The sequence below is a fragment of the Rhinatrema bivittatum genome, chromosome 3, assembly GCF_901001135.1.
Source record: "Rhinatrema bivittatum chromosome 3, aRhiBiv1.1, whole genome shotgun sequence".
In the NCBI taxonomy this organism is placed as follows: Eukaryota; Metazoa; Chordata; class Amphibia; order Gymnophiona; family Rhinatrematidae; genus Rhinatrema; species Rhinatrema bivittatum.
In genome coordinates, this window is record NC_042617.1 from 232,148,354 (window position 1) to 232,163,456 (window position 15,103).

Here is a 15,103-nt window from a genome sequence, read left to right on the forward strand (position 1 = left end):
TGTGATATTAAACCATACCGTTTGATGATCACTGGTGCTGAGGTGGGCACCCACCTGGACATCAGAGACATTATCTCCATTAGTGAGCACTAAATCTAGTATAGCTCCCTCTCTCGTGGGTTCCATTACCATTTGTTTGAACAAAGCTCCTTGCAGGGCATCCACTATTTCTCTACTATTGTTAGATTCTGCAGATGGGATTCTCCAGTCTACATCAGGCAAATTAAAGTCTCCAACGATCACCACTTCTCCCTTCTTCCCCATCTTTTGGATGTCTTCAACCAGATCTCTGTCAAGCTCTTCCTTTTGGTTTGGAGGCCTGTAAACCACTCCAATAAAAATGGATGCCCCATCTTTTTTTAGGTTGGCCCATAGTGCTTCTTCTTTGCCCCATCTTCCTTGCAGTTCGGATGCTTGAATATTGTTTCTGATATAAAGAGCCATTCCTCCTCCTTTCCTATCCTCTCTGTCCTTTCTTAACAAGTTATAACCCGGTATTGCCATATCCCAATCATGAGATTGCGTGAACCACGTCTCTGTGACAGCAACAACATCCAAGCCTCCACCATAAGGGCTTGCAGATCTAGGATTTTATTGCCCAAACTATTGCCCAAACAAGAAAGTGGCAGACATCCTACCACCTCACCTATCCTTTGACTGCGCCATCAATCTACTACCCAATGCCAGAGGAAGGGTGTACCCACTGTCTCTCTCGGAGACCAAAGCTATGTCCTCCTACATCCAAGAGAACTTGGCAAAGGGTTTTATTCGCCTGTCTGTCTCCTGCTGGGGCTGGGTTCTATTTTTGTGGGTAAGAAGGATGGCTCCCTTCGCCCATGTATAGGCTACCATGGTCTGAATGAGATCACTATAAAGGACCGCTACCCATTACCATTGATCTCCAAACTATTTGATAGACTTCAAGGAGCCATAATATTCACAAAGTTGGACCTCAGATGGGCATACAATTTGGTCCGAATCCGCCAGGGCGATGAATGGAAGACAGCATTTAATACCCGCGACGGCCATTTTGAATATTTAGTTATACCCTTTGGTCTTTGCAATGCCCCGGCTGTGTTTCAAAACATGATGAATGAAATCTTCAGGGACCTTCTTTACACCTGCGTAGTAGTTTATCTTGACGACATACTGGTCTTTTCCCAGAACCTGCAGAACCATCAATTGGATGTCATCAAGGTTCTCCAGAGATTGAGAGACCACCACTTATATGCCAAATTGAAGAAATGCTCCTTCCATCAAGAATCCATTCCGTTTTTGGGCTACATGGTGTCCAGTCAGGGTTTTCAGAGGGACCCACAAAAGACCAAGAGCATTCGTGATTGGCCCCAACATACTCGACAAGGATCTGAGAAGATTCCTTGGATTCACTGACTACTACAAATCATTCATTCATCACTATTCCACCTTGACCGTGCCTCTTACAGCCATGACGTGAAAAGAAGCTAACCCTTCTTAGTGGTCACCAGAAGCCGTGAGTGCCTTCTAAGAACTTAAGAAGGCGTTCCTTCAAGAGCCTCTTCTACGCCACCCAGACCCCAATGACCTTTCGTTGTCAAGGTTGATGCCTCGGACGTCGGGATTGGAGCAGTCCTTAGCCAACATGCTGATAGCCACACCCTATATCCCTGTTCCTTCTTCTCACGGCGTTTCTCTCCAGCCGAACTAAACTACGGGATAGGAGACAAGGAGCTACTAGCAATTAAGTTGGCGTTTGAAGAATGGTGCCCCTGGCTCAAAGGTGCTCAACACCAAATCACGGTTTACACCGATCATAAAAACCTTGAATACTTGCGTCAAGCACAGCATCTGAACCACAGACAGGCCAGTTGGTCATTATTTTTTAATCGTTTCAATTTCCTCCTAAGTATCGCCCAGCGGACAAGAACACTCGCACAGATGTGCTATCCCGTTCTTTTTCCACAGAAGATGTCCCTGACATGCCGCGCCACATCATTGACCCAGCTAAGGTATTTCTCTCTGCTACCCACATGGTTCCAGCCAGGAAGACAGTAGTTCCACAGACCCTCCGGAAGAAGATACTCCGGTGGGCCCACGATTCTCTGCTCGCAGGTCATCCTGGACAGTCCCGTACCTTTGCTACCCTACAAAGATACTACTGGTGGCCCTCCATGAAAAAAGATTTTCGGGCCTATGTGGAGTCATGTCCCACTTGTGCAAGACAGAAACCACCGTCTGGTCATCCATGGGGTCTTCTTCAGCCACTACCTGCTCCAAATGAACCATGGACACATATAGTGATGGACTTCATTGTCAACCTACCTAAGACCGACGCCAACAACACCATCTGGGTCACAGTTGATTGTTTTTCTAAAATGGCCCATTTCATGGCGCTACCCGGGCTACCCTCAGCTCCAGAACTGGCAAAGCTATTCATACGGCATATTTTTTGCCTCCACGGCTTACCCAGACATATCCTCTCCGACAGAGGGGTTCAGTTCACCGCAAAGTTTTGGAAAGCATTATGCAAAAAACCTGACATCTCTTTGGATTTCACCAGCGCTTACCATACTCAGGGAAATGGACAAACTGAAAGAACGAATCGCACACTAAAACAATTCCTTCATGCCTACGTTAACTCCAGGCAAAGTGACTGGGCCGAATTACTTCCATGGGCTGAATTTGCATTGAATTCTCATCCATCAGCTTCCACAGGGTCATCACCCTTTCAACTTGTCTATGGACGTCAACCTGTACCTCCTCTACCTGTGCCATTGTCAGTATCGTCTCCAGCAGCCCAGGCGTCATTGCAAGAACTGCATGAACTCTGGCAACACACAAAGGACCTTTTGCAAAAAGCTGGACCAAAGGCAGAAATATTTTATGATGCACACCATCGAGCAGCTCCACAGTTACAACCCGGAGAAAGGTATGGCTCAGTACCCGCTTCATCTGTCTAAAACTGCTCGATTTGCACCCAGATACATCGGACCTTTTGCTGTCCATCGCTGCCTGGGTCCTGTCACTTACAGTCTACAGTTACCTTCTTCATTGCGCATCCACAACACCTTCCACATCTCTCTTCTAAAACTGCTCATCCTTTCAGAATTCTCAAAGAAGACACCTGAACCACAACCTCTTACTGCTGAAGAGGAATTCAGCTATGAGGTAGAGGATATACTAGATGTTTGAATTCACGGAAGGCGCTGGGAGTACCTCATATCCTGGGAAGGATTTGGACAGGATTGGGAGCCTGCATGTAACATCCTCGACAAGAAGTTGATCCGACACTTCCACGTTTCCCATCCTAGCAAACCAAAACCCCTGGGAAGGGGCCCTAAGAAGGGGGGTACTGTTGCGCCCATTGGTCGCAGATGGCTGTGACCTCTCATGCTCACCTCTTTTCTTGCTACTTCGTCAATTCTCAGAAGAGTGGCGGCTTCCGCCAGTGAACACTGACCTCCCCGGCATCCCCAGGATGGAGTGGGCAATGACGACCGCCATCTTGTTCCTAGACTCACCTAACATGCGCGCACACGCGCACAGGCCATCTTTAATACACGTCATGGCAGGAACCTCGGGGGCATCCCCTCCGCATGACGTCACCGCCTCGCTGTATTTAAGCTGACAGGCCCTAAACTCAGACGAGTTAGCAAAGAGTTCTCCTCGTTGCTGAATCGGCTTCTCCTTGGACTTCCTGTTCCTGTCTTAGTGGGGAACGCTCTGAGTACCTGCTCCTCAAGGGCTCTTCCACGTTCCTAGGCTATCCGTTCCTTGTAGGGCCTTCCTGCCTTGTCCTTCTGGAACCAAGCCTTGTGAGTTCATCTAGCTTCATCTCTGCCAAGCCTTGCTGGGATTCTCTCTGCGGTGTACCCCGAGCCTCGGGGCACTATCACATTCTCACCAGCAGGATTCGCTACATCTACACTGCGCTGCAGAAAGATTGCTATTTCCTCTTCAAGAACTTCTGGGCTCCAGGACCTCAGACCTCCTATACACCATTTGCCTCTTACAGTCATCCTCGGTGTACCTCGCGCTGCGGGCCACTACCGGATCTGCATTCAAGAGGTATTTACCACTCTATTGGTCTGGCGAACCCCGCGCTGCGGACCACTATGGATTGTCTCATCTGAGGTAGATTGCAGTACCGGCTCCACGGGTTCTGCTCAAGAACTACACCTTTACCGCATTCCCCACTCCCCCATAATAAAGTCTATACTACAGCTGTGTCCTAGCTACTGAGACCACCCCTACCGGCTGTGAGGCCTACGGGGCTCCTCCCTGTGGGCAGTGACACCTCTCATTCTGGCCCAGGGTTCACATCCATACCAAAACACAACAGTTATAAAATTGCCTGCCTGATATGTGAATAAACTTCCACAGATACTGTATGTCCTGTGCCAGTGTAAGTTTATCTGGACTGAGCAAAAGCTAGAGATGTGCATTCGTTTCATTAGTTTAATTTGTTTCATACATTTCCCATTAGATGTGCATTCATTTCAATTAGATGTGCATTCGTTTCATATGTTTCATACGTTTCATATTACATGCTTGTATAGGAAACGGATGAAACGAATGCACATCCCTAGCAAAAGCATTCCCACGAGTGGAGTTGGGGAGGGTTTTGAACTTACACACAGACTTCTGCATTTCAAAAGTGCGTAAATTTGCTTGAAACTTTTCTGTGCTCATTTTAGCAGCTATAAATTCTATGCAGGTAGTTTTGGTGAAATAAATTTTCCAAGCAAGCATATGTATAGAAGTTTGCATTGAGAATTGGGAGTAACTTATACATGTTTTTGTTGACTTTTTATTTATTTATTTATTTATTTATTTATTTAAAAGCTTTTACTATACCGACATTCGTAGGTCACATCACGCCGGTTTACATATAACTGAAGCAGGCAGAAGTTACAATAAACACGGTAGGGGTAGGAGGAGCAGGTGAGAAAGGGGAGAGGGGGGCAAGGGGCAAGAGCAGCTGGAAAGATAAAGGACAGGCGAGTGAGAAGTGACAGGAATGAACAATAAAAGAACAGTAAGAGGAACAATATATCTGTGACTGTATTCTTAAAGTAAGAGGCAAAAAACATATTTACATAATTTACATTATTTGCTTGGGACGTCTCCATGGCGGACGGAGGACAGAAGAGAGGGAGAGAGGGGGGAAGCGGAGCGAGAAATTGGTAGGAAGGGTAACACCTCGAAGGCAGACGGGGTGTAAAGATAGGATGGGAGGAAAGGGAGGGGGAGAGGGAGGAGCGAGTAGGAACCTGTTACAAAATTACTCCTCCAAAAAGCCAATTGTTTATTGTCAACATAATGCTTGTTAATAATGAAATGCAAAGCATTATAAGTACTTCAAACCACATCAATCTGTTTGAAGTTGGCTAGCTTTACAGATCTCATGCACAATGGTACACAATGGTGAGAGAATGATAAACGCAAAATTCAAAAGAGTATCTGCACTGCCCTGCCCTTCGAAAAAGCTTGCCAATTTTACAAAACTAACCCTTACAGAAGGAGGGAGTACAATATAATGAACCCAACACTAGAACACTTTGGGAGGCTGCCTTTCTAAACTTAGAAAGTTCTCCATAGTGGTTTAGGCTCTCTTTAACTTTCATACAATGCCCCTCCTTATCTGTATGAAGTGCTTAAACACCAATATCCATGAGACTGCTGTCTTCATACTATCTGCAGAGACTGTCCAAAAGAGGACAGTTGTTAGACAAAACAGCATCCAGGGCAAGGGTTGCTTTTGGCTCTCTCCCTCTGTTTTGGGCTTATATGCTAACTCAAAAGTGCAAAATGGCACCCCCCCTGGGTTTGATGTCCAAGGCTGTTGCCTTTCTTGTCCACCCCTTGTGATGGCCCTGGTCCCAATAGATTGAATCCTTTGCAGGCTGTGATATCTTTTTCTTGAGTGACATAAGAGTTCTCCAGAGATGTACACAAACGTTTGAGACAACTTAAATCCTTTCTTCAGCCATGCACTGCAAAGAATCCAATTTTTCTATCTCACCCAACAGACTACAAACCTTCCATATCATTCAAAGAGCAGCAAAAGCTTGGTTTCTGGGCCTGTCAGTTTACCGTTTGCTGGAATGAATATTTGCACTGGTTCACTGTATGGCCCATTGCCACCCCTTGTATATGCTGCTACACGGATACTGCATGTGGCATTTGTGGCTCTGAGAGGAATATTCATTAAACTCTTGTTCACGGTACTCTCCTCAACTAAAGTCTGTGGAAAACAATAGAAAGAAAAAGAAACAAACTGTGTTAGTAAAAAATAGCTAAACAGAAAATAAAAAGCAAGTCCTTTTATTTATTTGTTTCTGAAATATTTGCATTCACCATGGATATTGATGTGACTTTCTCAAAACAGTGCAAAACCATTTTCACGAGACCTTATTTCATGTATATGAGAAAACTCTTTTCAAACATGACCCTTCCACTTTTGGGGGTGCAATTTAGAAACTAGCTATGGGGCTTGAAGGTCCATGGGCACATTGTACCCGCAGGCCTGCAGGCTAATTTTCAAAGTAAACTCCCTACAAAGTTTCTTTTTGTACTTCGTACTTTCATTCTGCATTTGCTTTGAAGCAAATGTGAAGTACACGTGTAAAAGAACAACATGGGGATTTTAAAAAATGATATCACTGCACTATTTTTCTTCCCAGCCCAACTTTGCCTCTTTTTCCCTTAAGGTAAACATATATGCATTATGAATAGCATATGTACTTTTACCTGCACTAGGGGAAGGGGCAGAATCCAAACATGCTTTTCACACAGGTAAACACCTATTTGTCACCATTAAAAGTTTTTATAATTCCCTTCCCACTGCTTGCTATAACCAGCCTCAAGAAATTACCATGGGGTCCATATTGAGCCACTGTGCGGCTTGGCAAGTTAGCCAGATACACTTATCCAGCTAATTTAGCTAGAATAGTCAGTGGGTCAGCAGCGCTGCTGAATATACCTGTCTATCTTAAAGGTAGCCAGATAAGTTTATCCATCTAACTTTAGGACAGCCTTGTGGCCCAATCAGAGCTAGCCAGATAAGTTATCCGGTTAATTCAACTCCTCTTCGACCTACCTATTCTTCACCCCTGGGTTGTCTATCTAAAAACTTAGCCGAATAAGTCACTAAATTGTGCTGGCTGACCGTTGCTGGATATTCAGCGGATATTCAGTCCAACTTATCTGGCTAAGTTTTTTTTTAATATCGGGCTCCATTATTTTATGGCTGAGCTGTCAAAACAAATGAACTGTGGATGCACCTTATAGTGTGGTAGGATCACTTTACTGAGTTAAATCTGACTGTCACCCTCTTTTCCTAAACATGGGCAGAATGATCAACTCTCATTTCAACAGAGGCGTTCACAAGGACTCCATCAATTTGCTGACTAGGGATCTGCAAATCTTTTTTTTTTTTTTTGTAGCTCATTATTTAAAATTTTTCATGCATTCAGAAATTCCAGTTAGATTTCAACTTTTCATTACTAAAAGCAAGCAGGGACGTTCATATTTAGCAAACATGAAATAAACAAAGCAAACAAGCCGTGTATGTACTCAATAGAAGCCACACTAGTCTTACTCTGTTAATGAAATGTCTTCCATTTTTCAAATAGTCAAGGAATCCAAACCCTAGTTCTCAAGATAGCACTCACAAATTTGACAATATTTAAAACTTTTATTGATAGGATCATAATGTGATCTCTCAATATCCACAAGCAGACCAATGCAATATCGGCGCATGTTTAAACGGGTGCTCATGATTGAGCACCCACTCCCTGAACGTGCGCTGATCCACCTCTCCCGGACACCCAATTTAATATTTAAAGCTGGTGCTGTGGTAAAAAGGAATCGCTAGGGGAAATAGTGCACCCCTAGTGCCTCCTCAGCAGCGGGTGCCCAGGAGAGGTGGCTGTCAGCCGGTTAGGAAAACGGACACGCAATTTTATGAGTGTCCCTTTTCCTAACCTGTGCACAGCCATGGGTTAGGAAAATGGACACTCGTTAATTGAGCATTCCTTTTCCAAACCAAACTGCCAGCACACATTTTTTTTTTAATTCTTCTATTTTGGTCCTCCAATTTAATATCGCAATGATATTAAGTCAGAGGAACCAAAAAAAAGGATTATTTTGGGCTCAAGAATTAACACCTGCTCCAGGCAGGCATTAATTTTTGCGGGTTAAAATGTGTGTGATGGGTGCACTTTGTTTTTGGCATCGGAGGAAAATAGATAATAGCCTTATCAACATGAATTTACATGTGATGAATGTTATTACCTACGCCCTTGATTGGTTTTGCATTGGAGGTTATGGACGCGCGTCCAAAATGCACGTCCAATCATGTATTGAGCCATGGTTTGTGGCCAGCCACGGTATTGCATCAGCCTGAATGTCTAACGTGAGCACGCAATAGGCCAGATCAGGGTTGAATTTCAAGGATGTTGCAATTGCAAAGCTCGCAGCAAGAATCATTTGTCCCACCAAAGGCCTGAATTTGACTAGAATTTACAAACCTTGCCAGATTCTCAACAGCCCCAGTTTAGGTTGCAAGCGAATCAGAATTTTCAAAAATGTCAGAGATTTCTTGAGAAAAGTTACCTGAAAACCATAACACATCTTGGCAATACCACCACATGTGTATGTAAGTGCCTTTTTCCCTGTGCCTAGAAATAATCTGGCATAGTACGTAGGAGTACGGTAGATTGTAACAATTTCACTGCTAATTCTGTTCTCTTACAGCAAATAGTTAGCTTATGTGCATTGGTTCAAATCCCCTTCCATTCTTTTACACTCAGAGAAATCCCTAGATCTTCATTCCATTTATCTATTAGACATTGAGGGGGGGGGGAGTATCTGACCTATTCTTTTTCAGGAGAATTCCCCTGTAATTCCTTAGCTAAAAGGTCTGTTAACCTTTTAGCTAAGGCTCCTGGAGCACATAAATATGATTCCATTCTATTAAGTGGGCAGAGGGGGTTCTGCAGGTCTAGCTTGTTAATCAAGGCCATTCGGATTTACACATAATATACATGTGTATCTTGCAAATCAAATTCCTCTACCAGCTCTTGATAAGGAAGAAACCCCTATCTCCCCACAGTTGGGCTACACAAACCAAGCCTTGTTTGTTCCACTGTTCAAACGTAGGTGAAAATGTACACTCTGAAATATTCGGATTTTTATAGATGGGAGAGGTAGGCAGAATCAACTCAGTATTTTCCCTTAAGTATCTGGTAACTTGCCTCCATATCTTAACATATGAACAATAGACTATTCCTACAAATATGCCTGCTGAATGATGAAGAAGCTGGCAAGAACAGGAGTACCAGCAAATTAATCTCACAAGCCTGCTCCTTTTCAGGACAAGCCATCCTGCATCTATATTACTGTACCAGTTCTTGAAACACACCAGTCTTACAGCTCAGTAGTACAGCCTGAAATTCGGCAAAGCCATACCACCCTATAATTTTTCTAGCCAGAGTGTACTCAGTCTTTTTTTTTAAACTCTTTATTTGAGCCAACAAAACAGTCTCCACAAACAATATAAAAGTGAATAGATTACACAACAATCCTTCAAGTTTACTTACAATTTCCCTTGAACTGAAACAATAAGTTCAAGTAAGGTTTTACTGTTACTAACTGGATGGTGGACCCTTGGGCCGGCCTGGCGGAATGGAAAGCCCCGCCGAAGAAGGTAGGCCGGGAGGCGGAATCACAGCGGACAGACAGATGGAGTCTTCACCCTGAAGGACCGAGATCCCCCCAGGAGGAGCCCGTAGGGACCAGGACCGCTGGGACGTAGGAGACGGCAGTGAGATGAGTGGAAAGACGATCCGAAGGTCGAGGCAGGCAGCAGGCACGGAGAGTCGGAAGCAAGCCGGGGTCAGAAGCCAGAGAAACAAACCAGAGGCTAAATCAAGATCCGGAGAAGTCGGTACAGGAACAACAGGAGCGGAATCAGGATCAGCAGAAGCGGAGTCAGGATCAGCAAGAGCGGAGTCAGGATCAGCAGGAACGCAACTGGAATGCAACTAGACACTCAGTAAAGAGACCTCGTTGCAAGGCAGCTCCATGCAGGCAGATGCCGGCTTAAATACTTTACCGGCATCTGACATCAGCCTGGGGGCTGTCCAACACTTGCGGGTGCTGGACCTTTAAATCGACGTTCTTCGCGCGCGTGCCTCCGAGGGGGCGGAGTCAGCAGCGGGCCTCGGAGGCATCTCCCTCGTGGAGACGCCGCTGCCATACGGCCTAGAAGGCCCGAAATGCGGCGGTTCCTGGAGCCTGGAGCGGGGAGCGGGGAGAGGCAGGTAAGGACCCGGTCGTAAGTACCCCCTCCCTTATGTCCCTCTTCAAGGGGCCCGGTTTACTAGGATGAGCCAAGTGGAATTGCCGCAAGAGAGATTTGTCCAGGATGTTGCGAGCAGGCTCCCAGGTGTTGTCTTCAGCACCACAGCCTTCCCAAGCCAGCAATTGACGGTTGAAAAAACGAACGTCGAGAACCTCCCGAACCTGGTATGTGGGATCCTCGGTAGTAGATGAGACCGCTTCATGCGGAGGACGTCGATGAACTCGGTAGAGGACTACCGGTTTAAGGAGGGAGACATGGAATACGTTGTGGATGCGTAGCGTGGTAGGCAAGAGTAAGCGATAGGATACCATCCCAATACGTTCTGCCACTCGGAACGGTCCACAATATTTAGGCGCTACTCTCCTAGAAGGCAGCCTGAGGTGGATATTCTTTGTGCTGAGCCAGACTCGATCTCCTGGGAGAAATACGGGTGCTGGCCAACGATGTCGGTCGGCATGTCTTTTGGCTGTCCTTGCCGCAGCAGTGAGCATATCTTGGATGGAATTCCAGAGTCCATATAACTGCTGAGCTGACACTTCGGCTGCTGGTGACGGTACAGACACAGGCAGGGGTAAAGGTGGCTTAAGTTGTTTTCCGTACACTGCTTGAAAAGGGGATTTCCTAATAGCAGAGTGAATCTGGTTGTTACAGGAAAACTCAGCCCAGGGTAACAATTCTACCCAATGGGACAGTACTATATCAGGGTACAAATTATATTGCAATGATAGGGAGGATCAACTTGGTGGTGGTGTAGCACTTTATGTCCAGGAGGGTATAGAGTCCAACAGGATAAAGATCATACAAGAGAGTAAATGCTCAGTAGAATCTATATGGGTAGAAATCCCAGGTGTGTTGGGTAAGAGTATAGTGATAGGAGTATACTACCGTCCACCTGGACAAAATGGTCAGACAGATGATGAAATGCTAAGAGAAATCAAGGAAGCTAACCAATTTGGCAGTGCAATAATAATGGGAGATTTCAATTACCCCAATATTGACTGGGTAAATGTAACATCAGGACTTGCTAGAGACATAAAGTTCCTGGATGTAAAATGATTGCTTCATGGAGCAATTGGTTCAGGAACCAACAAGAGAGGGAGCTATTTTAGATGTAATTCTTAGTGGAACTTAAGATTTGATGAGAGAAGTAACAGTGGTGGGGCCACTTGGCAACAGTGATCATAACATGATCAAATTTAAACTAATAACTGGAAGGGGGACAATAAGTAAATCTGCAGCTCTAACACTAAATTTTAAAAAGGGAAACTTTGATAAAATGAGGAAAATAGTTAGAAAAAAACTGAAAGGTGCAGCTGCAACGGTTAAAAGTGTTCAACAGGCATGGACATTGTTTAAAAATACAATCCTAGAGGCGCAATCCATATGTATTCCACGCATTAAGAAAGGTGGAAGGAAGGCAAAACGATTACCATCATGGTTAAAAGGTGAAGTGAAAGAGGCTATTTTAGCCAAAAAAAATCCTTCAAAAATTGGAAGAAAGATCCATCTGAAGAAAATAGGATAAAACATAAGCATTGTCAAGCTAAGTGTAAAACATTGATAAGACAGGCGAAGAGAGAATTTGAAATGAAATTGCCCATAGAGGCAAAAACTCATAATAAAAACTTTTTAAAATATATCCAAAGCAAGAAACCTGTGAGGGAGTCGGTTGGACCATTAGATGACCGAGGGGTTAAAGGGGCTCTTAGGGAAGATAAGGCCTTTGCAGAAAGACTAAATGAATTCTTTGCCTCCATGTTTACTAATGAGGATGTTGGGGAGATACCAGTTCCGGAGATGGTTTTCAGGGGTCATGAGTCAGAAGAACTGAACGAAATCACTGTGAACCTGGAAGATGTAGTAGGCCAGATTGACAAACTAAAGAGCAGCAAATCACCTGGACCGGATGGTATGCATCCTAGGGTTCTGAAGGAACTAAAAAATGAAATTTCTGATCTATTAGTTAAAATTTGTAACCTATCATTAAAATCATCCATTGTACCTGAAGACTGGAGAGTGGCCAATGTAACCCCAATATTTAAAAAAGGCTCCAGGGGCGATCCGGGTAACTATACACCAGTGAGCCTGACTTCAGTGCCGGGAAAAATAGTGGAAACTATTCTCAAGATGAAAATCGTAGAGCATATAGAAAGACATGATTTAATGGAACATAGTCAACATGGATTTACCCAAGGAAAGTCTTGCCTAACAAATCTGCTTCATTTTTTTGAAGGGGTTAATAAACATGTGGATAAAGGTGAACCGGTAGATGTAGTGTATTTGGATTTTCAGAAGGCGTTTGACAAAGTCCCTTATGAGAGGCTTCTACGAAAACTAAAAAGTCATGGGATAGGAGGCGACGTCCTTTCGTGGATTACAAGCTGGTTAAAAGACAGGAGACAGAGAGAAGGATTAAATGGTCAATTTTCTCAGTGGAAAAGGGTAAACAGTGGAGTGCCTCAGGGATCTGTACTTGGACCGGTGCTTTTCAATATATATATAAATGATCTGGAAAGGAATACGACGAGTGAAGTTATCAAATTTGCGGATGATACAAAATTATTCAGAGTAGTTAAATCACAAGTAGAGTGTGATACATTACAGGAGGACCTTGCAAGACTTGAGGATTGGGCATCCAAATGGCAGATGAAATTTAATGTGGACAAGTGCAAGGTGTTGCATATAGGGAAAAATAACCATTGCTGTAGTTACACGATGTTAGGTTCCATATTAGGAGCTACCACCCAGGAAAAATATCTAGGCATCATAGTGGATAATACTTTAAAATCTTCGGCTCAGTGTGCTGCAGCAGTCAAAAAAGCAAATAGAATGTTAGGAATTATTAAGAAGGGAACGGTTAATAGAACGGAAAATGTCATAATGCCTCTATATCGCTCCATGGTGAGACCGCACCTTGAATACTGTGTTTGATTCTGGTCGCCGCATCTTAAAAAAGATATAGTTGCGATGGAGAAGGTACAGAGAAGGGCTACCAAAATGATAAAGGGGATGGAACAGCTTCCCTATGAGGACAGGCTGAAGAGGTTAGGGCTGTTCAGCTTGGAGAAGAGACGGCTGAGGGGGGATATGATAGAGGTCTTTAAGATCATGAGAAGTCTTGAATGAGTAGATGTGACTCGGTTATTTTCACTTTCGAATAATAGGACTAGGGGGCATTCCATGAAGTTAGCAAGTAGCACATTTAAGACTAATCGGAGAAAATTCTTTTTCACTCAATGCACAATAAAGCTCTGGAATTTGTTGCCAGAGGATGTGGTTAGTGCAGTTAGTGTAGCTGGGTTCAAAAAAGGTTTGGATAAGTTCTTGGAGGAGAAGTCCATTAATGGCTATTAATCAATTTTACTTTGGGAATAGCCACTGCTATTACCTGCATCAGTAGCATGGGATCTTCTTAGTGTTTGGGTAATTGCCAGGTTCTTGTGGCCTGGTTTTGGCCTCTGTTGGAAACAGGATGCTGGGCTTGATGGACCCTTGGTCTGACCCAGAATGGCAATTTCTTATGTTCTTATGTTGTCCTGCTTGTCGTTAACAAAAGCCCGAAGGAACGTCTTTAGGGAACGGTTCATCCGTTCTGTTTGACCGTTGCTTTGCAGATGAAATGCTGTAGAGAAGCTGAGTTGTACTTCAAATTTTTTGCATAATGCTTTTCAATATCGAGCCGCAAACTGTTGGCCTCGATCCGAGACAATGTCTTGCGGGAGTCCGTGAATGTGGAAGATATATTGGGCAAACAGTAATGCCAGCTCTGGTGCAGATGGCAATTTGGCTAATGGCACGAAATGAGCCATTTTAGAAAAGCGGTCTACTGTGACCCAGATGACTGTCTTGCCATTGGAAGAGGGTAAATCAACCACAAAGTCTGTAGCTATATGAGTCCAAGGTTCAGTGGGGACTGGCAGTGGCTGCAATAACCCCCATGGCTGACCAATTCTTGGTTTCTGTCTGGCACACGTGGGACAGGAACTCACATAGGTAAAGACGTCTCGTCGTACATTTGGCCACCGGTAGTAGCGATTTAGTAAATCCAGCATCCTGTCCCGACCGCCATGACCCCCAGACAAGGAATCGTGAGCCCAGCTGAGAACCCTCTTCTGGAGACACTTGGGAACTACTGTTCTCTCTTGTGAACTTACAGTTACTGCTGCCAGGCTAATCTTGGCTGGGTCTAGGATGTATTGAGGACGCTCCTCCTCCTCCTCTATCTCCGAAGTTCGAGACAGAGCATCAGCACATACATTTTTTGCTGCTGGGCGATAGCGAAGAGTAAAGTCGAATCGATTAAAAAAGAGAGACCACCAGGCTTGTCTGGGGTTTAGTCGTTGTGCTTGGCACAGGAACTCTAGGTTCTTGTGGTCAGTGTATTCGGTGACTGGATGAATCGCACCCTCAAGCCATTGTCTCCATTCTTCGAAGGCTAATTTGATTGCCAGGAGTTCCTTGTTCCCGATGCTGTAATTGCATTCTGCCGGGGAAAATTTTCTAGAAAAGTAGGAGCATGGGAGCAACTGGCCTGAGTCAGAGTGCTGGCTAAGTATCGCTCCCATGGCAATTGGACGCATCCACTTCTACGACAAAAGGGCGTTGCGGGTCTGGGTGGTACAAACAAGTGTCCATCAAAAAGGCCTGTTTTAACTCCTCAAAGGCTCGACAAGCCGCTTCCGACCATTCTTTAGCATATGCCCCTTTTCGAGTCAAAGCGGTAAGCGGTGCTACTACCTTCAGAGAATAGTGAGG

At 44.6% G+C, this 15,103-nt stretch overlaps 1 protein-coding gene across 1 annotated transcript in view; it reads right to left on the reverse strand.

The window, feature by feature from the left end:
- The window catches only part of MERTK (MER proto-oncogene, tyrosine kinase), a 609,785-nt gene that overhangs the window by 281,085 nt on the left and 313,597 nt on the right, over positions 1-15,103 (reverse strand). The window contains exon 9 of the mRNA XM_029594310.1: positions 6,076-6,226. Within this exon, the coding sequence (XP_029450170.1) occupies positions 6,076-6,226 (151 nt within the window). The remainder of the gene's footprint in view (positions 1-6,075; positions 6,227-15,103) is intronic.